Genomic DNA, 22,449 nt, shown 5'->3' with positions numbered 1-22,449 from the left:
GCCCCACCAAGCAAGAGGGCGCTCAAAATTAGGGCTGACTTGCATAAAAATGGCTGGGAAGGGCAGCTGGAATTTCTGAAGGTCCAATGACACCCCCCCCACCCCCCGTCCTTTCCCGTGAGGAAAGGTCCCGAGCCAACAGGCCTTCTTGCAATCCCAAGACTGCAAGCTGAACTGGTGACGATGGTGGCTGCTTTGCTTGGAGGACCTTGTTCTATAGCAAGACTGGCTCAAAAGTTTCATTTCTTCCTCCACAAGAGTAGGGGCTGGGGATGGAGGTGGCACAGATCAAACAGTATCATCAGAGAGCCCTTGGCCTTGAAGCCAAATCTCTGTCCTTTATCTATTTACTCTATAAAGTGGAGGGCCTGCTTCCTGTCCGACAGGCTAAGAGAGGCAGACAAGCCCATTCTCCTACAAAATGCCAACCAAACGGAGGTGCTGCACTGTCTCTGTAAAGGGTCCTTAGTCTGCCAGGATTAGTTAGGACTTACCATGGGGGCCCAGCTGTAGGACCAGACCTCCCACCCCGGAGTCAGTGTTGCATATCCTAAGCTAGAGTTAAGAATTGTAGCTCTTGCCGGGCGTGGTGGCGCACGCCTTTAATCCCAGCACTTGGGAGGCAAAGGCAGGCGGATTTCTGAGTTCGAGGCCAGCTTGGTCTACAAAGTGAGTTCCAGGACAGCCAGGGCTACACAGAGAAACCCTGCCTCGAAAAACCAAAAAAAAAAAAAAAAAAAAAAAAAAAAAAAAGAAGAAGAATTGTAGCTCTTACTGTCTGGATATTTTTTAGCTGTTGGAGGCAGTTTCCATACATTGTGGATTGCCCTGGTGCTGTTTATATGTTGATGTTAATTCGGCTTCCTCGAGAGGGGCTGCCCTGAGGAGGGGACCAAGTACTCAGATGATTTTATGTGAGCCTTCTCCCCATTCTAACTGGTCAAATAAAGGCTAGAGCTTGTGATTGGGCAGTGGAAGGAAAAGGTGAGGCTGGGGATTTTAGAGATGGGGAAAGAGAGGAAGGAGGGAGAGGGAGAAGAGTCAGAGAAGACTGAGGAAGAGGAGGTGGAAGGAGGATGCAGCAGAACCACATGGCCCGGAGAAGCCACAAGTACAAGAGATCTCCTAGCTGGGGAATAGAGTAGTGTAGTGGTCTATCTGCCCGATCTGGGTGGGCGTGCAGCTTATAAATATGGTAACTAAGTTGCGGGCTTATCGGGGTTGGAGATTTACTGCAACATCCATATCAACAAGCTGTGGATGCATGAAGACACTTACTAAGCATCGCTGCTGCACCAGACGCCACGCTGGGAGACATGGATACAAGGGAGCTTGCGCAGTGTCCAGCCAGCAAAGGTATCTGACACACAGATGAGGAAGACAGCTCAGGGCCTTCACAGGGCAGCGAGCATTCCAACTGTGAGATGGCCAAGCCCATCACGTGACGTTAGTACCCACCCAAGGACCCACAGAGCCTTCTTCAAAAACACCCCAGTGGCTGTCGGGGACTCACTGCTCTCCAAAATGCGTCACAGAACTTGGATCTCAGGTGTGAGCCAAAAGGCTTGTCAGGTGTAAGTCAGTATACCCCAAATGTTTGCTGCGTCACCCTCACACTGCAAACAGGTTCTTCCTGTGTGCACATGGGCATGTCAGGGGATGACCTCGCTCCTCGGGAGACTTCCACCTTGTTTTTTGAGACAGGATCTCTCACTGGGACTAGGGGCTCCCCAGATTGGTTAGTCTGACCAGCCAGTGAGCCCTAGGGGTTCCCTTGCCTCTCTACCTCCTCAGGACCAGGATTGCAGGCACAGATCACTACAAGGCTTTCTTATGTGATGCTGGTGAACCCGGGTCTTCACGCTTGTAGCAGGCACTTTACCAACTGAGCCATGGCCCTGGTTCTAGGCATCACTCCTCAAGAATTCAAACTTAACCCATTTGAGGATGCGGCGGGCTGGGAGCTGACAGATGAAGGAAAAAAAAAAGCCTGCTTCTTTACTCCTCATTTATCAACACCTTGACTTAGTAGCCAGAAGGCAGACTTTACCAAGGAAGGAGGTGAAAGGTTGAAGCCTGCAGATCAATGTGGAGCTGTATGGGCCAGCAATGAATGGCCACCAAGAGCCACAAAGCCAGAAATCAGCCCAATGAGCCCACTCAGGAGGCCCTGCCCTGTCCCCAGAAGACCACTGAAACACAACAGAGACCAAAAGTCTCTAAAGCCAGCTGGTGTGTGTGTGTGTTGGGGGGAGTGGGAGTTGGTGTGTGTCACCCTGGAGCACCCAAAGTAGCAGAGGATGTGGAAATAAGACTGGAAACAGCTAGACAGAATGAGAGATGGCTGAATGGAAAGGCCAGCGCCTCCTGGCTCCTGTGACCAGCATCTCCCAGGTCATCCAGATCCCTGGAGGGACACTCACACCCCAGGCAAGAACCTCTGCTCTGGGAGTTTGGCAGGGGCATCTTTCTCCCTGTCATCAGGGACCTGTGTAGAGAAAGCTCCCGTGGAAGTCTGAGAAGTCCTCCCATCCCAGAACATGGTTAGTGTTCTAGTCCACTGAGTAGCCACCGTCGCCCTCATGACCTTCCAGTTGCCAGGCTCCAACAAGCACGACAAGTTAGCCTCAGGGGAAGCTTGCTGTTACTATCACACTGTAGTCAATTCAACAGTGTAGTAAAGCCATATGCAAATTTGTAATATGCAAATTATCCAAATGCAAGATGGACTAATAGTTAAGCTGGTGGCTTATGCCTGTGGTCCCCACACTCAGAAGGCTGAGGCTGGAGAACTGCCATGAGTTCAAGGCCAGGCTGGGCTACATAGGCAAAAGGGCCTGCATGCTGGCACTTGGTTTTTAGTCCCAGCTATCAGAAGGCAGAGACAAGAAGATCTCTGAGTCTGAGGCCAGCCTGGTCTACAGAGTAAGATTCTGTCTCTAAAAAGAATTTTTAAAATTTTTGTTTTTCTTTTTTTTATTATTTACTTATTTATTATATGTAAGTACACTGTAGCTGTCTTCAGACACCCCTGAAGAGAGCATCAGATTTCGTTACAGATGGTTGTAAGCCACCATGTGGTTGCTGGGATTTGAACTCAGGACCTTTGGAAGAGCAGTCAGCAATCTTAACCGCTGAGCCATCTCACCAGCCCTGTTTTGGTTTTTCAAGATGGTTTCTTTGTGTAGCCCTGGCTGTCTTGGAACTCATTCTGTAGACCAGGCTGGCCTCAAACTCAGAGAGATCCACTTGCCTCTGACACCTGAGTGCTGGGATCAAAGGTGTGTGCCATTACCACCCAGCAAGAAAAAAAGAAAGGAAGGAAGGAAGGGATGGAGGGAGGGAGGAAGGAAGGAAGGAAGGAAGGGAGGAAGGGAGGGAGGGAGGGAGGGAGGGAGGGAGGGAGGGAGGGAGGAAGGAAGGGAGAAGACATTAATGCACGATCCAAACCATGGTGCTCCATAGTGAGCATCTGGAAGTCTCTATGAACTCTCACCCATACCAGAGTCACTCTTGCCTAGTTCTGTGGGGACCAAGACCTTCATAGCACGCCCACAACCTACTCAGAAAGCATCTCGGGTACTCAAGTGAGTGGGACCCCCAGAGTGTGGGTAACAGAACTCCATTTCCCCACAGCTCAGGAGCCCAAGCACGCAGCTAGAACTGGTTTCCAGCAAAGCCCTTTTCTATTTTGTTTTGCGAGACAGGGTTTCTCTACATAGCCTTGGCTGTCCTGGATCTCACTCTGTAAACTAGACTGGCCTCAAACTAAGATCTGCCCCCCTCTGCCTCCCAAGTGCTGGGATTAAAGATATGCCCCACCAAGGCCTGGCTCAGTGAAGCCTTTGTCATCTTGTTTTCCTGTGGACCCTGCTGCCCCCTCCCCCTCATAAAGATGCCAGTTCTCCAGGCTCAGGCCTCAGCTGTATTACCTCCCCATGGATTGCATATCCAAACCATCCCATTGAGAATTAAGACTTCACTGTGGAACTAGGGGAAGGGGTGTGTGTGTGTGGTTGAATGAGAAGGGGGAGGGATTTGAATGAGAATGGCCCCCCACAGACTCATATATCTGAATCCTTGGTTCCCAGCTGGTAGAACTGTTTGGGAAGGATTAGGAGGTGTGGCCTTGTTGGAGGAGGTGTGTCACTGAGACAAGGCTTCCAGGTTTCAAAAGCCCATGCTAGGTCCAGTGTCTCTTCCTGCTACCTACGGACAAGGATGTAAAACTCTCAGCTGCTTCTCCAGTGCCATGTCTGCCCGTGGGCTGCCATGTTCCCCACCATGATGAAAATGGACTAACCCCTTTGAAACTGTAACCAAATCCCTGGTTAAATGCTTTCTTTTATAAGAGTTGACTCGATCTGGTGTCTCTTCAGAGCCATTCAACAGTGGCTGAGACACAAGAGGACAATTCAGTCCGTACAGACTGGAGACCAAGCTTACAGCCTTACTTCTCCACAGAGAGCTCAGGTGGGAGAGAAAGGGAGCAGTGGCCGAGATGGGGTGAGGCAGCTGACACCAGAAGCAGGCCATCCTGCTGCTCAAACACCAGGGAAGCAATGTTGGGGTACAGCTGAGTGGGGGGCAGTAGGACACAGCTTTTCTTCATACATCCTGTACTGGTCTCCTAGAGTTTCCTTCGTTGACCCTCCAGGCCCTCCTTGGTGTGACCAAGCTGACCTCTTACAGGCTATGGGACAGGGCCCTCAGGTCTGCTAGTTTTTAAGCTGGTTTCAATCAGTAAGAGGTGTTAGTACAAAAGACAGCCAAGGAGTTCCTCCTGCTTCCTGCCTTGAAAGGTGTTCTCAGCAACAAGTTCTGTCCCCTTGATGGTTCTGGCTCCAATGGAGCAGCTCCCTTTGTTCAAGTCCCCCACAGCCAGGCTCAGGCCCTGAAATCTGGTGGCAGGACTTCCTCCCACTGAGCTCTGAGTGGAAGCAGTGGTCCAGGGACTGCAGCAGGAGCCACTCAGCCAGAAAGCTATTCCACTTGGCACCGCTTAGCTGCATTTATGGCTTCCCTGGTTGTTTCCGTGTGTAGCTCGGTTACTGCTCAGCATCCCTAGGTAGAAATGGAATCCAGGAATTCTCTCTCCATTTCCAGATCCAGTTCCTCCTCCTGTGCATGATCCAAAATCACAGCCACCAGCCACCAGCATGTTCTGCCGCTCTCTGCGCCAGAAAACTGTGGGCAGTAGGGAGGGGCGGGATTTGAAATGCACAGAGCCAGGAGCCAGTCTCAGAAACCATCCCAATTGCCAGGGGGGAAACCTATACAAGGAGGGTTCTGTTCTCCTGCAGCCTGAGTCAGAGATGTAGCTCTAATCAGAAGGGCGGGCAGGGACATATCTGATCATTATAAATGTCTCACGTGCTTCTGGCTCTTGACTGGAATCACACTGCCAGGACAGCATAAAAACTGCACCCACTACACACTCTCCCTCCATAAATCTCCACTCTGGGGGCCGGGCAGATGGCTCAGTGAGTAAGGTGCTTGCTGCATAGCATGAGGTCATAGGGTCAGATCCCCAGTACCCACATAAGAAGTTTTAATCCCAACACTAAGGAGGCAGAGGCAGGGGAATCCACGAGACTCACTGGCCAGCCAGTCTATATCAATGGGGGAATTCCAAGCAAATGAATAAGACTCTGTCTTAGCTGGGGTAGGTGTGGTGGTAGTGGTAGACAGGCCTTTAAGCCCAGTACTAAGGAGGCAGAAACAGGCGGATCTATGTGAATTCAAGGCCAGCCTGGTCTACAGAGCAAGTTCCAGGACAGCCAAAAGCTACACAGAGAAACTCTGTCTGGAAAAAAACACAAACAAACAAAATAAACAAACAAACAAAAAAAATTAAGAGAAGGGGGGAGGGGAGGGGAGAGGAAGAGAATCTCTGTCCCAGAGAAACAAGGAAGGTGGTAACTAACTGAGAAACAATGCTCGTTTGACCTCTGACCTCGTCACAAGTGCATGCACACCCACAAGAAGGAGCATGCGCACACATAACCCCTCTCCCATCCCCCTCTCTTCTCCTATAGGAATCCCAGCCACCAAAATAAATGAAATTTCAGTCTGGCGTGGCGATGCATACCTTAAATCCTGGCCCTTGGTACAAAAGGTTGGAAGCCTTAAATTCCAGTCCAGCCTGGACTACAAAGTAAGTCTTTCTCAAATCCTGACTCAAAAGATAAGGGGGCAGGGGAGAAAGAGAAGGAGAAGGAAAGATACTGACCACTCAGAAAGATAACTTTTCTGTTTTCTCCCCAGAAAATAAAACACTGGTCTTGGTGAAGAAGAGAAGCCAAAAGACAGTCACAAAAATGTTACTCTGGAGAAGTAACGGCTTAATTGATACTTTTCTAGATTTTGCTTTATTCCCGATACTTAATAGCTGTTTCAAACTACAGTTAAAATTGAGGGCAATACCTCCACTCAACATACAGAGGCAGGGGGTCACCACTTTTTAAGTGTTTAAGCACACTAGCTTAGAACCCCAAGTCGCCTGAGAGTATGGGTCTGCAATCGCAAATCTTCATTGTTAAGGTGACTGGACTTGGTCTCACAGAGGAGGCGTACCTCTTCCTGCCTGTGTCTAGGACATTGTTTTTTTAGAGAGCTTTAATGGCGGAGGGAAGACCCTCCCTGAGTGCAGGCAGCATGATCCCACAGGCTGGAGCTCTCTGCTGCATAAAAGAAACAGGAGCTGAGCCCCAACATTTACCTCCCCCTCTGTTTCCTGACTGTGAGTGAAGAGTGACCAGCTGCCTCCAGCTCCAGCTTCCATCATGACCCTCCCCCCACACACACGCACACACGGACTGGCCCATCACACTGTGAACCAACATGACATGTCCCACACTTTTGTTAAGAACTTTGTCACAGCAACAGGAAGGGAACCAACATGTAATTCACTTCACCTTGGGGCCACTGGGTTACCACACAGGGATTCCTCATAGAGAGGAGGAGGCAGAGGACCGCCATGCCGAGAGTTCCTGGAAGGAGCGACCAGGGTGATGAGAGAAAGACTGAGGCCAGAGGAACAAAATGTTAACGCTCAGGAAAAGCCAGAGAACTATGCCTGATTGCCAGAGGAAGGAAGCTTCCAGAAGAAATCACTGCAAAGTAACCAGCCAGCAGACACCTGGTTGCCAAGTGACCCAGGTAGCCTGTCACCTGCAGCCATTGATCCATGCCCATGGGCTCGGGAGGTGACAGGGATGGAGAGATCACACTGCGCCAGCCTCGTGTGCCAGTCACTGCAAGGAATGAAGATGGTGGACAGCTGGTCTCAACAGCAAACCAGCGCAGGGACACTCAGCAGGTTGATGGACAGTTTCTCTCCATCATACCTCTTGATGAAATGCTATCCTGAGCATACTTTCCTGGTTGTGGGTGACAGCCATAATAATAGCCAAAGAGTCACCATTACAGTCTAGACGGATCAGTGGGCCAGATCCTCTAGGAAAGCGGGTGAGGGGCCACCAAACACAGGACGTCCACTCTGAAGAGCCGCCAGAGCTCTGGCTTTGACCCGTACCTGGTATGTGACTTCCCGGTGAAAGGGCCTGAGTGACAGGGACATGCAACCCTGAAAGCAGGTGCCGCTCAGATAATTAAACGATACATTTCACACTTGTGGGGACAAGCAGAGCAAGGGACATAAAAGTGAATCTAACAACAGGTAGGGTTTTATGTTCCGGTTCCATTTCCTGATTGCATCGCTGAAGGAAAAGTCCACAACACAAAACATCGACCACAGGCAACAACAGCAAAACAAACAAACGAAAGTGATGGATACAGGGTCTGTCTCAGAAAGCATTTCCAGAGGGGAGAAAAAAATCAAATAAAATAAAGGCAACCGAGGTCCACAGTTAAGGCCGGCCCGCAGCCACCAGGAAGCTCTGCCACCCAGTGACTCATCCGACATAGCTGAGGTTTTACCACACCTTGTAAGCAGGGAGGCAGCGCGATGCCAGTGCTGGTGAGAAGCCACCATTCCTCCCGGCTCCCTGGTACATCTGACTGCCCTTTTGTCTGGCACCCTGCAGTATCCATATGACCCAGAAGCCCTCAGCTCTAACCTTACCTAGCCACTCGCCTGCTCTGCTCTACTGAGCCAAAGATATAGAATTAATTATCAGTGAGTTTTACAAATAACTCCTCCAGACCCCTCTGTGCCCAGCGGTCAAGTCCCTAGCATGCTGGAAGATGACAAGCACTGGATGTAACCCACTTCCAAGTTGCTTGGGTTACAGTAGCCTTATCCTCCGGCTGGGATCTGATCCTCTATAAAGAGGGTTGTGAAAGGAGGGCCCCAGGATGCAAGTCCCATTGATCTCAGCTCAAGGCCCCGGGCAGCCAGCCAGCTAGCTCACTGGTGCCCAGCCCTTCCTGGTAACCATGCTCACCTGGAACTCAGCTCAAACCTGAGCACGGTTGCCACTACTCCTGAGTCAGCTGCTGCCCCAACACGCCTGGCCTGGCGAGGACCTGGGTATAACACTCCAGGACTCCTGATGCTGCTGTGGCCCACCCTTTGCTCCAGATGTAGTCTGGGGGAGTCAGAGTGTGAGCATGCCCTGGGAGGAGTGAGGAAAAGACCACTGTGGCAGAGACTGCAGCCACCAACTGCCACGCAGGAGGCAGGCAAGCCTATAGGTCCTCTCCTCGGGATCCTCAAGCCAGGGTCAGATGGGTTGCCTCAGCTCCACAGAGACCTTCTCTGCCCCTGATTTCAGCATTCCAATCAATGCTGAAGGTCAGGGTTTGACTGGTGACTTGGGTCCCAGCCAGGGAAGGTCCGGGTCCAAGGGCCATCCTGCGACCTGAAGCTAGGATTGGCTTTCCGTGCTCCCGTTTCCTGTCCTGAGGTCTTGGGCAGCCAACAGTAAGGCTTCATCGAACCAGGTCAGATCAGTCCCCAAACAAAGCTTGGTTGTTGGAGATCTGCTAGAGGCCACTGACAAGCAAGGCTCCTGGGGCCGCCACCCCTCTCTGGTCAGAGTAGCTTGGTGTCATCTTCACTTCGGCTGCAAGCGGACCCGGGCCCAGGGCAGGGTTGGAGAGATAAGGCCAAGAAACTGGGCTGGGAGCAGCCTGCCCCTCAGCCCTCCGGGCCCTGCAGTGCTGTTGCGGAGAGCCACGGGGAGCAGCCAGAATGGAGCCTGAGGCTCAGCAGCACTCAGCAGACACTTCTGGAATAAATGGCTCAGAGCACACGGAAAATTAAAACGGATCAGGAACTCTGGGGAGTCGGGGCCCCTTGCAGCTCAGCATGGCTGTTCTGGCAAACCTGGCCAAAGTTTCTGGAGCCAGAGCAAAGCTATCCCAGAGACCTGCCCACCTGTCACAACTGGCTTTGCTGCTGCCACCAACAACCCTGCAAGCCTGGCTGCCTGACACTATAAGTGCCTTCAACCAGGGCTTAGACTTCTCTTAATTGGGACTTTTGGATCACATGGCCTGTGGCAGAGTCAGGACTCTGAGGTCTCTCTAGGAACCCCTCAGCACAGCAGGGCTGTACTTGCTGTCTTTGCAAGCCCCAAGCAGCTTCACCAGCCTCTGGTCCTGATGACCCCCCCCCCCCATAAATCCCTAAAGCAGTGAAGAGCTGGGATGTTTTCAAGGTAACAGCCCCAACAAACAAGCCTTAGATGGGGCAAGAGTCACCCCTTTCTCTACCCAAGCACCCTTTGAGCCCAGGGTCTCTCTCTTCGGAGCCCTTGACATCCTGAGACTAAGAGATCCACTCAGCATGTACCCTGGGGCCTGGCTCTGTGCTGGTCTGGGCTAGATCTCTCTTATCAAAAACATCTTTAGCAAATTGCAGAGCCCACGCAACACTGCCCACGGACAAACATGCGGAAACCTGGTCGCCTCCAGGTTCAATGCCTGTCTTGGAGCCTCGGGCAGCCTGGGACAGACAGAACCATCTGAGAAGGGCACAGAGGGTTCAGGAGGGAACACACCTTCCATGGTCTTGTTTAGACATCCAAGGGAGGCCTACGGGCACATGGACAGCCCAATGTCTGACTAAGACAGCTGCTCCTGAATGACAACTCTGCCTCTCTGCACCCATCCAGGTGTAAGCAGGTCCCACGGTAGAAGGTGGGCTCTCTCATACTCTTTCTGGTACATTTTACTCAACGCTACGCTGGTAAGACGCTTTGGAGTGGAAAGCTGGGAAGGAGGCAGGGGCAGGCAGGCAGGGTGGATGGCTGTCCATGTCTGAACTTGCCTTCCCACCTCCCCAGTGGTCTGGGAAGGGCTGGTTCCTGACTTGTGCTCAGTCAGCTCTCTTGGGACTAGGGGCCTCAGAATCTGGGCAAGGATGGGACATAGCCATAGACTAACTGCTTGAGGAGGCTGCTTCCTCTCCAGCCCACGTCCCTTAGATACACTAGAGCAAGCAGGCTTGACCATCAGGAGTCTAGAGGTAGCCAGAGCAGGCACTGAGGTATGGAGGGACCAGCGGAGAAAGGAGCTTTTTGTCACCCACACTCACCAGCTCGTGGGTAGCTTACTCAGAAGTGACCTCAGAGGGTGTGCCCCTCACCCTTCCAAAGCCCCCTAGAATGCTGGGTAGGGCTGAAACCCCTCATGCTTTGTATCCCCTAGGACTGAATCCCTGCCTGGTATAGAGCTGGAAAAGCTAGCCACCTGCTTCGAGAGTCTCCTGGAAGCCGCAGGAATCCCAAAATAATTCCAGAACGCACACAGAGATATGCTTGCCCAATTCTGGTGGCTCACAGCTTAGTCCTCCTCCCTGCCCCCCCCCTCCACCCCCCCCCCCCCGCCCCGGCCTCTGCCACTGAAGATTTCCAAGAAAGCCAAGAGCATTGAAGAGAGGTATTCCAGGAGACTCATATGCTGTGAGAAGCCAGCGTTTAGGACCCCAGAAAACAACAGGAGTAGCCTGCAGCTGGCTCCAGCACAAAGGAACCTGCAAACCACGGACATCGTGGGGAGTCAGGGAAGCCCTGGGCCCCCGCAGTGGGAAGCACACAACTTCCTATGGCCCACGGCAGTAATTCCTAGGAGAGCGGCTAGAGAGCTAGAATAGGTACCTCTGGACCTGTTCCTGTAAAAAACACACCGTCACAAACAAGCACCATCCACATTGAACAATGGAATGTGTGGGGTGAAGAACCCCAGTCCCTACAGCAGCTTGGGACTTAATCCCAAGAGCTTCACAGTTCAATGCTCCTGCCCTTAACCACTGAGCCACACGGCTCTAGCTTTCCACTGAAACAAAGGGGAAGACGTGTTTGGGAAGAATCAGGGCTGTGTTAAGCCTGCCAGAGGGTCCCCCAAATGCCCCTGGGGTCCTGCAGCTTCCCTACCTGGTAAGACCCACCTTATTTTCCACTGTGCCAGATCCCTTACTCCCAGAAGGCAGGCACCTCCAAAGTCCCAAGCCCCTCCTCCTGACTGCCCAGAGCACTTGGAGACTGTCTTGCCTCCGAGACAGGGGTGGTAATGAGCTGGTGTCTCACCCATATCTTGCCTCCTCAGTGACAAGGCAAGCTCCTGCAAGCTAAGAGCATGTCCGTCCCTGCGTTGGCGCCCTCTGGCCCGACTATGGGTGCCCACCTCAGGAAGCGTCCTTGGTGCTTGCAGATAAACCGCGCTCCTGGGGTCACTCCAGACTTCTCACCTCCCGTCCTGAGAGGGCCAGGACTGCTCACAGCGGGTCTCTGATCACAGTGTGGCAGCCATTCTGCATATTTCGAGTTCATAAATAGGTCTACAGCGATATTCCCACTCAGTCTATGGGAAAAGCACAAAGCTCTCTGGCTGTCCTTGGGTTTGCAGATGCTGTAGAGATCTTTTGCATTCTTTGCTACTTTGCTGAGTTTCTGGTGGCAATGGGGGCTTAGGGACAATCTAACTTCAGCGAGTGGCCCTACTCAGAATGGGGCTGGCCCCAGGAAACCCGGAGGAAATTGGCATGGAGCTGAACCCCTACCACCCAACCCCGTACAACTGCAGACCCAGCACCCCTTGGTGCATTGCCAGGGAGGGAACAAACTGGATACGGTCCAGGCCCTCCCTGTGGCCCATCCTCCAAGAGCCCTGCCCCTTTAGGTAAACACGGGGAATTGAGGAGCTTGGTTTTACAGGGGCTGTAAGCTGGACGTCCACAGGACCTATCATAGAAAGTTCCATCTTTTTTACGAAAATTTACCTGGTTGAGGTTGGGTGGGTATAGGCAAGATGGCGGAGCATGCACTGGTCCACCCCTACCATGTCCAGGAAGCTCCAGGCTCAGGACCCCCCCCTCCCGCATCCAGTCTTGGGGTGGTGGGGTCTGGGGTTTGTGCAGTAAGCCAGGCACCTGTGAGCTGAAAGGACCTGGCTACCTCAGTGTCCGGATCCACCAGTCAGGAAGTGTGAAGGACCAAGGAGAAGAAAGCACAGCCCTTGGCTGTCCATCCCCGGGCCAGCCAGAGAGGCTGGGAAATGGCCCCAATGCCCGCAACCATTCCAAACATCTGGAGCATGCTGGGGAGGGAGAAGGGCCCAGTGCCAAACCTGAGCACATACCACCTGGAAGCCCCCTCCTCCCCCACCATCACATCAGCATGTTCTCCTGAAAAACCGCCAGTGACGGGGGCCCAGCAGCCAAGTTAGCAACTTCGAGCTTCTGCTGCGGAAGGCTATTTTTTTTTAAAGGGAAGCTAAATGGCTCTCTTTGAGATGAAGTAGAGTCATTTTTGGTTCCTGAATTTGGAAAGCAAGAGGAAACAGAACAAGACCTCGAGGCAGGAGAATGGCCCAAATGACCTCTTCAACTCTAACTCAGTCTCCTGATTCAGAGTTCTTATCTTAAATGAATTCACAGGTTCTTGGCAGAGAGCTTCCTGTCCAGATAGATTAGGAGAGGAACCTGAAGAGAGGGTTTGTGAAGTTAGGGGAGTTGGACAATAGATCCGGCCTGGACGGGTAAGATCAGGGTTGACTTAGCCTGCGCTCACAGCCTCAGTTGGGGTGGAGGCCCAGAGTAACAGAGTGGGTACTTAGGAAGGATCAGTGTAGAACCCCTGGAAAGCCCAGTAGACAGACAGACAGACAGACAGACAGACACACACACACACACACACACACACACACACACGACACTCTACCTGCCATTAAAGAGGTTGGCATGCTTGGGTACTTGTAGCACCCTGAGACCCAAAGAACTGGCCCAGACCTCCTGGGTGGTCCTGTTTGGAGACCTTCCAGTGCCCCACTGAACAAATGACTAACAGGAGTTACCGCCAAAAAAAAAAAAAAAAAAAAAAAAAAGATACTGGGGCCTGGTCCACCAGGCGCTCAGATTAAGGCAAAGACCCCTCCACCCTCCCCCCTCCCCCGACCCAGACTGCAGCCAGGCCGGCCAACCACCACCTGTAAGTCAAACATTCCACAGGCAGGGCGAGAAGGGCGCCTTCAGAGCGGCCCCTCACACTCTAAAGTGAGTTAGGTCTGTGGGGGACAGCGAAAGGAAACAACTAAGTCAAGATCAGAAGAAACGCTACCGCGCAAAGGACAAGAGCTGTGCATATCCGCCTCCTCCAGGCCCTAGCGACTCGGGTCTGAGCATAGGGAAAGCCAAGTACTGGGGACGGCAGAGCTCCGATGTGGAATGTCCCCACGATCCCCATCTGTGGAAGGGGGCAGTACTGCCGGGGGCTCTAGACTGCCCTGGGGGTACAATGTCCGGGGAGGTCTGGGCTACCGGAGCCACTTGGTTCCCGGGTGGCCTCGCCCACTCCGGCCACCAGCGCTCAGGTGACTCGCACAGGTCCCCGTTGCTGACCCTCCCCACGCCGGGCGCGGCGCCCACCTGAGTAGGACTTCTTCATGGTGCCGCCGTGGCCGCCGCTCCCAGGAAAGTGTGGTGGCGAGGCCGCGGGGCGCGGGCTCCCAGGTGGCTAATCCGGGTCGCCGAAGGGCGGGAGGAAGGCGGGAGCACTGCCGCCCAGCCCCGCCCCGTCGAGGTGCGCTCCTCGCCCCGCCCCGCGCCCCCACGCAGGTGCGTCCCGTGCCACAGCCCCCCTGAAGCCGAAAGTAAGTCACCGCAACTTTCCCGGGGCCAAGAGGGAGTTGGAAGAGGAGGAGACAACCAGGGAGGCCCGCGGGCCACCAACGGAACAGTCGCGGAGTGCCAGGACACTGGTTTAGGGAGCCCGGCTGAGCACTATCCACGGGTGCCACGCCGGCCGCGCTGGCTGCACTGATGGGCCTGGGCCTCCGTGTCCTCTTCCGGAAGGTGGCCGCTTTGGGGCTGGTCATTATTTCTGTCGCACTTGACATTCAAGAAGAGTTCACTCCATACTTGTGCCTGGCTCCGTGTCTCCGAGCCGGGAATATGGATCCTTGCCGCCGCAGAGCTTCTTTAAATTCTTACAAGTGCACGCATGTAATCTCAGCACTTGGAAGGCTGAGGCAGTAGGTTCACCACAAGTTTAATGCCAGCCTGCGTTATACAGTGAGTACCAGGGCAGCCAGTGATATGGAGCAAGATCCAGTCTTTAAAGGAAAAAAAAAAAAAAAGGCAGTGGGGAGTGGGGGACTAGATGGTAGATGGCACAACACACGCCTTTTATCCTCGCAGAGCAGGCATATTTCAAGGCCAGTGATAGCTACTGAGAGATGGGTCAGTGGCTAAGAGCACTTGCTACTTAGGACAAGGACAAGCCTGTAAGTCTAACTACAGAGCACCCAACATCCTCTTCTGACTTCCACTGGTACCAGCACACACGTGTGAATACACACACACACATACACACAATGCGTTTTGAATACAGCTCGAAGATTAAATCTACTTGCTCCAGGGTTCGATCTCAGGGACCCACAAAGTAGAGAAGCCAACTCCCACAAATTGTCCTCTGACCTCCACATCATATCTGAGCTGTGGTGTGTGCCCCGCCCCCAACACACGTGCATGCTCACAATTAATAAATGTGAACAAAAAAAAAGAAAGTAAAAGAAAAGTCTTCCCATAGTAAAATGTTCTTTGTTTTGGTTGTGTGTGTGCACGTGTGTGTGTGTGTGCTCATGTGTGTGTGTGTGTGTGTGTGTGTACATGATTACGTAGAGGAGAAAGTGATTAATTCTGTCCAGCGGGTGCTGAAAGCCATCTATTGAGGTTATGACAAAGCAAGGCTTTGGAGAAGGTGAATGTGCCAGGTAGCTTAGGTGCTGGGAGGTGCGGGTTCCGGGCAGTGGGCAGGGCGTGGTAGAGCCTGGGGCACCACTGCCTCACCAGCTCACTGGGCTGGGAAGGAAGCACAGGCAGGTCCAGGTAGGGGCAGAGCTGCCTTGGCACAGAGCTCTGAAAAACCCACAGAAGACTGGCAGAGGAGTTACGCCACCCCAAAATCCCCTTCCCTTTTCCCTTTCCCTTTGCAGAGAATGCAAGTATTGCCACTTCCTGCCTGAGTGTGGGAAATGAGAGTGTGCCCAGCAGAGCTGTTCCCACCTGGCTCCCTTTCCACTAATCTGTATTTTACACACACACACACACACACACACACACACACACACACACACACACACACAGGGGGGGGAGGGAGAGAGAGCAGCACAAGTGACTCTGAAGTGCCCGTTCCCTCCATCATCTAAGATCCTGAGTCTCCACAAGCTAAAGGGGGTGGGAGGGCACAAAGAGCCACACCAATGCTCCCAGTGCCTCCGACCCCTACTTGATCCTGTGGAAACCTCTCGATATTGTGTTCCAAAAGGCTGAGCAGAGAGATGGGAGGGGCACGAGGTTCCTGCACACGGTCGGCTGAGGAGCTTGCGGAGGGTACAGCCTCCCATTCTGATTTCTTTTCTTCCTTTTTCTTTTGTGATTTTTCGAAACAGGATCGCTCTGTGTGATTCTGGCCTGTCCTGGAATTCACTCTTGTCAACCAGGCTGGCATAAGACTCAGGAATCCTCCTGCCTCTGCCTCCCAAGTGCTGGGATTGAAGGCCTCGCCACGGCTGCCTGGCTCCCGTTTGGAGTTTTTCAAATGGACATTTTTTTTAAAACAGGGAACGTAGTCACTGTGTGGGTGAGTGCAGGATAGCTAATGTTACCCATGGGGGCAGCCCACACACCACTACAGTCCTTCACTGAACAGACTGCCGGGCCGCCCATTTTTTAGACTGTCCACTGAGCATCCAGCTCCTCCACCTGCCGAGTGGTTCTTGACCGCTTGCCTGCTTTCCTCGTGAGCAAGGGTTTGCTGTGATAAATGAGGATCAGGACATTTCCCACATCTTGCCAGGCTGAGCTCATGGTTAGTAAGTAATATTAAGACTGGGGGCGAACAAACACTCAGGCAGAGGCAGAGGCAGAGGCAGAGGCAGAGGCAGAGGCAGAGGCAGAGGCAGAGGCAGAGGCAGAGGCAGAGGCAGAGGCAGAGGCAGAGGCAGAGGCAGAGGCAGAGGCAGAGGCAGAGGCAGAGGCAGAGGCAGAGGCAGAGGCAGAGGCAGAGGCAGGCAGATTTCTAAGAGTTCGAGGCTAGCCTGGTCTACAGAGTGAGTTTCAGGACAGCCAGGGCTACACAGAGAAAGCCCATCTCAAACAAACAAACAAACAGGAAGAAAAAGAAGAAAGAAATTGTCTGTGAGCCACTGAGTAAATCGGCATGTGGCATTAAAAAGTTGCTGGGCCTGGAGGAAGTTGCAGTGGGCAGAGAGAAACACTGGAGGTCACTTCCTCACTGATGGCAGAAAGCTGAGCCACACCATTGCCTGCGGTGGTGGCTTAAACCACGGTCTGTACGTTAATGCCTGGGCATCCTCTGGATGCATAACTTAGACGGTCTTTTGCTAGTGGCTCATGCTCTGAGTGTGAGGGCCCCAGATATCACCGTCACCCTAACAGTCTATGATTAGCTGGGGCGCTTTTCAGGCAGAATGTCAAAGATCTTCCAAAGCTGTGCCTTCCAACCTAAGGGGATCCGATGCCATCTCTGGACTTTGACTTCAATAGCACTCAGGTAGTGTGTATCTTCTCTCTCTCTCTCTCTCTCTCTCTCTCTCTCACACACACACACATACACACACACACACACACACACACACACACACACACACATACACACTGGTGTGGTGATGAAGGCCTCCTATCTCAGCACTCTGGAGTAGCAGAGATGAGGGAGCCAGCCTACAGAAGACTTTCTCAAGAAAAGGAGGAGGAGGAAGAGGAGGAAGAAACAATAAAAACCTCAGAGAAAACTTGAAGGTGCCTCATGCACCCTTCAGACAGCCACAGGCTTCCTGAGGCGCCTCACTTATGCCTTGTGGATCTTGAGGAAGCTCCAGTGGTCTCCTGGAGGCCAAGATGGAAAAGGGTGTCTCAGAAGGATTAGCAATGTCCAGGGAGGGGGGAGGGGAAAGGGGAGAAGCCAGGGGTGGGAGGGACATTGATATTCTTCCAGATGGTTCCAACTTAAGAGACACATGTCATTGCTCACTGGTAAAATCTCATAGCATATAAAACACCAAGATGGATCCCATGCCTGTGAAATCAAAGCCCTTGGGGCAGCCCTGAGATTTCTGTGTGTGTGCTGGGTGACTCTTCTGCAAGCCTGAAATTGCCTCTAAATAAAAGTTTTATTAGTTTTTAAAAACCGTTTTGTGGGTGTGTTTGTCTGTCAGGGTGGGTTTTCAGCACACATACTGGAAACACCTTCTCTTTGAAAGGAGTTGGGTCGGTGCCCTACGTAGGTTGGTAGGTGCCAGAAGGCCTGAAAGGGCCTTTCACCCCCAGGAGTGTGGACACTGGCTGCTCAGAGCCTGACAGTGGCTGGCTCAGTGCTTAGATGAAGGGGGAAGCATGACTCAGGACTGGAGCCAAAGGGTGAGAATGTCCAATGGGCAGGCCCCAGAAGGCCCTCCGACTCTGACATCCCCTTTGGCCTGGACTCCTTTTGTCCTCTGTGGAGGGAATAAAGTTTTCATCAGAGCATAACTCCAAAACTGGCCGCAGAGTACCCGACATGCTTTGCGGTCACCTTGAACCGTCTTCCATCACCAGGACCTAGGTGCCTCCCCTTTACATCTGTGTAGGCTTCCGTTGGAGTGGGAAGTCACTTCTCAGACTAGGTTAGAGCTCTCTGCAGCTCTACCTTGCTGTCTTGGGCTTGGAGCATGAGGCCGCCAGCAAGAGTAGCCTCCCGGATTCCCACCCAGAGGAGGCTACGGCCCAGGGCGCATGGAAGTGCATTAATACAAAGACCATGGTTTGAAGCTGCAGTCACGCAACCCCTCTGTGTCTGGAGTCAGGGACCAAGCCTGTTTCTTCAGGTTCATCTCCAACTTTCTTTCAGTAGTTGGGAGCTGGCCACAGTTGGCATTGATAGAAGACAGATCTACCACCAAGTTCACAGCTCCAGAGCCTCTGTTTTTAGCCAGTTAGATCCAAGCTCTTTACTGACCGGGCTACTCCTTCTGGAGAGGGTTAGTCTGGCACAGCAACTCAGGCCTTCAGCGTCAGCAAGGAAGGGAGTCAGCCACCAACAAGAGATGAACAACCTCTTACCATCTGATAACTTTGATGTATAAAGTACCCCAAACTAGGTACTTTAAAAAGAAAAGAAATTTGGGTTGCAGTAGGCTAACCATTCTGGTGGCTAGAAAAAATCTAAAAGGCGGGGCACCAAGTATTTGGCATGTTTCCCAAATTAGCCTCACTGATTAAGGAGGGGTTACTCCAGGCTGTGAGAACTGAGAAACAGGCATTGCACCAGGCTCTCCCAGCAGCCACCTGCCTTGGGAAAGCCCCAAGTCTGTGACCCTAGTCATGGGTCTTCGCCTCGTCGAAGCCTTCCCAGTCAGTCAGTTTCGGGGTGGGTGGGGGTTGTAGCAGAGCTTCAGCCTCCAGCAGGCCCTCCCCCGTGTTATCATCTGAACCCCACAGCCTTTGTCTGCCTCTGTTCTCCTTTGAGGATCTCCCCATGGCCAGTGCTCAGCTGAGTGGTTCCCCTTAGGGGACCGTCCCATCGTAGGAGGACTAAGCTGACTCCACCGGCCAACTTGACTCAGCACCTTTGATGCTGACTCTGCTCTGATTCCGGCTCAGAGGGTCAGGCGATTGAGGCGTTGCTGAAGTGTGAAATTTACAGTAACAGTGTACACAGACAGTCCAGGAGAACCAGTGGGTGTGTCTCCTGACACTGCCTTCCTGGAAGGCACTCTGGAAAAATAGCAAGAGCTTTAAAATGCTCATGTGTTTTTGTCTCAGTAATTATTTTTTTTTCCAGTTGCTGATTCAAAATTGATCTCTTGAATGTGTCCATGTATTACCTGACATGGGCCCTGGAGACAGATTTTGCTTTGGTAAGAAAGATGGGCAGTGATCAGTTATCTAAGACCAGATGAACAGCATTGCGGGGAGGTTAAGAAAGTGTAGGGACAGGGGGTAGTGGCACACACCTTTGATCCCAGAGGCAGGGGAAGGCAGATATCTGAGTTCAAGGGTAGCCTGGTCTACAGAGTGAGTTCTAGGATAGACAGGGCTACACAGAGAAACCCTGTCTCGAAAAACAACAACAGCACATTCCTTACGTTTGCCCACTTAGAGTATTTCCAGCACTCTTGATCCTGTCTATAGAGCTGAGCTTTTACCTGCTATAATTGTCCCTTGAACTAAAATACCTGTTAGTCCTCACAGATCATACTGGGGAGATCCATGGGCTCGGTTCTGCTTATTTGTAAATCTCTGAATACCTAACTCAAAAAAAAGAAAGAAAGGAAGGAAGGAAGAAAGGAAGGAAGGAAGAAAGGAAGAAAGAAAGAGAGAGAGAGAAAAGAAAGAGAGAGAGAGAAAGAGAGAGAAAGAAAGAAGGGAGGGAGGGAGAGAGAGAGAAAGAGAAAGAAAACGAAAACAAACAAAAAACAAAGCAATGGAAAAAGAATGTGCAGGAAAGTAGGTAGACAGAACTAAACCAGGCCCTAAGGTCTGAGCACACGGAGAGTAGAGATCTCCTGAGAGCCAGGGAGAAGCAGATGAGTGCTGTCAGCCAGTGCAAAGGGCTTGCGGCAGAGGGAACAAGGAGCACAGCTGTCTTTCCTTTTTCTTTTCTTTCCTTTTCCTTTTCTTCTTCCTGTTTTACTTTTTTGAGATAGCATGTCATTTTGTAATCCTGGCTGGCCTAGGACTCACAAATTCCTTCTGTTTCTACCTACCAATTTCTACCTACCTGCCTTTTTTAAAGGCCACACCACAGTCAGCTCCACCTCCCAACCCCGCTAGGTTCCTCCCTATGCAAGGATCTGGAGGCCACTGGGGAGGCTGGAGAACTGGGCCTTCAGCGACCTAAAATTTGTATTACATATATTATAATTATATATTATAATTATATATTATGCATGTATGATAATACCTATAGTATATATTTATATAGTGTGTGTGTGTGTGCACCGCACCCACCGGGTGTGACGTGGGTTCTGAGCCTACACAGTGTTGTCTTCCTGCTTGAATGGCAAGCATCTTAGCCAGAGCCATTCCCTAGCCCCTCCAATGCAGAACTTCCTGCTATGTGAATATCCTCTCTGGCGATGATCCTTTTATTGCTGCTTTGGGTTTTGTTGAGACAGGGTTTTGCTATGTAGCCTAAGACCACCTTCAACTCAAGATCCTCCTGCTTCAGCATCCGAAGTGCTGGGATTACAGGTGTGTACTGCAGTTCCTGTCTTTTGACTTCAGAACCTTTTTTTAACCACAGGGCCCCTGGAAGATCCTATGAGACCTACTGTGAGGGGCTGTACAAAATGGAAGGGGGCCTGCTCTGGTTTCCTCTGGGTTCTCTTGAGTATCTACCACAGGCTGGGTCTGCTCTGAGTTGCCTCCATTTTGCATCTAAAGAATGAGTCCACATCTCATTTACACAAATATCTACCTGCATACCAGGAGGCACAAATTGAATGATAAGTTATGCCAATAAATAATGATACCTGGGAACCTATCCAACTGCCTCGGAAATGCAAGCCATAGGAGCCTGTCAATCACAGCAGATGGAGCCCTGTCACCTAGCGCCGGAAAGAAGGGAAACTCAAAACCCACACTGTGGCAGGTGAGCCTTCCCCAGGAAGTTGCCATATGGAAGGACTCCTGCCTCTGTCCCTGGGTTCCATCTAGAGCACAGGGTCCCCTGCCCATGACACTCAGCCCACTTCAGACTGTCCCCAGCCCTGCATCTGACAGCTGCACCTGAACAGCTGGTCCCTCACAGTCTTTCCTTATCAGCTGACTTCAAGATGACCTCTGAACTCAGCATCCTCTGACGTCACTTAGCCGTCCTGTGACATAAATATTATGGCGCAAAGTCAGTGCGTGCACTGAGAGTTAATATTAGTAATTAAGATAGAAATATGCATATATGTGATTGCCAAGGGCCTCATATCAAGGGGAATCAGAACTATTTGGTAAGTTGGAGCCATTGAAAATGACCTTGTGGAGGCTGGAAAGATGGCTCAGTGGTTAAGAGCACTGACTGCTCTTCTAGAGGTCCTGAGTTCAATTCCCAGCAACCACATGATGGCTCACAGCCATCTGTAACAGGACCCGACACCTTCTTCTGGTGTGCCTGAAGACAGCTATAGTGTACTCATATACATAAAATAAATAAACAAATCTTTAAAAAAAAAAGGAAAACGATCTTGTGAATTTATTGTTTTTCAGTAAAGTACAGTATTGTGGAAAGAGACAAACATGTCTGCGCTTCTGAGTTAGCTGCTCACCCTGCTTGCCTGGGGTCCCCTCAGTGAGCCGGGGCAAGAGAGTTCATTGGCTGACACCTTCAGAGCTGGCAAGACACCCCTACATCCTGCAGATGGAGACTCCTCTGACCCGTGGCCCAGTCACCTCTGGTCCAGTTCATTTCCTGCTGCCCTTGCCTCTGTCCCTCCTGGGTCCTTCTTCCCAGGAGGAAGGTCAAGGGTGAGGTGTCACTGCGGGACATGAGAAAGGAGACAGTCTGCCTTCCACGCTGACACTTCACCAGCTCCTCCCTGGAGGGAAGCTGAGACCTGAGAGAAGGCAGTGGAAACTCCACAGCTGTGATGATCTTTTTTGGCTTATTTTGTTTTTATTTGTTTTTTTTTTTGGGGGGGGGGAGGGTATTGAGACAATGTCTCAATCTGTACTCCTTTAATGATCTGGAATTCACTCATGGCTATCCTCCTGCCTCAGCCTCCTGAAGACAGGGATAACAGGTGTGAGTAATCCTAATCGCCCTTTCAAGGCTGTGTGTATGTGTGTATATGTGTTTGTATTGCATGTGCATATGTGTCTGTATGAGTACATGTGTGTCTGTGTGTGTGCATGTGTGTGTCTATGTGTGTGCATGTGGGTATGTGTGGGGGTATGTACCTATGTAAGTGCACGTGTCTGCTCATGTGTGTTCATGTGCGGACATGTAGCTGTGTTCCTGTGCCTGTAGAGGTCAGAGGTCAACATCAATCTAT

General features: G+C 51.8%; 1 protein-coding gene across 1 annotated transcript in view; it reads right to left on the bottom strand.

The window, feature by feature from the left end:
- Window positions 1–13,944, bottom strand: part of Septin9 (septin 9) — a 162,665-nt gene extending 148,721 nt beyond the window's left edge. Inside the window, exon 1 of the mRNA NM_001113486.1 lies at window positions 13,832–13,944. Coding sequence (NP_001106958.1) covers window positions 13,832–13,850 — 19 coding nt within the window. The 5' untranslated portion in view covers window positions 13,851–13,944. The remainder of the gene's footprint in view (window positions 1–13,831) is intronic.
- Window positions 13,945–22,449: the final 8,505 nt, after the last annotated feature.

The sequence above is a fragment of the Mus musculus genome, chromosome 11 (assembly GCF_000001635.26).
Source record: "Mus musculus strain C57BL/6J chromosome 11, GRCm38.p6 C57BL/6J".
NCBI classification, from domain to species: domain Eukaryota; kingdom Metazoa; phylum Chordata; class Mammalia; order Rodentia; family Muridae; genus Mus; species Mus musculus.
This window is presented reverse-complemented; position numbering and strand designations above follow the sequence as displayed.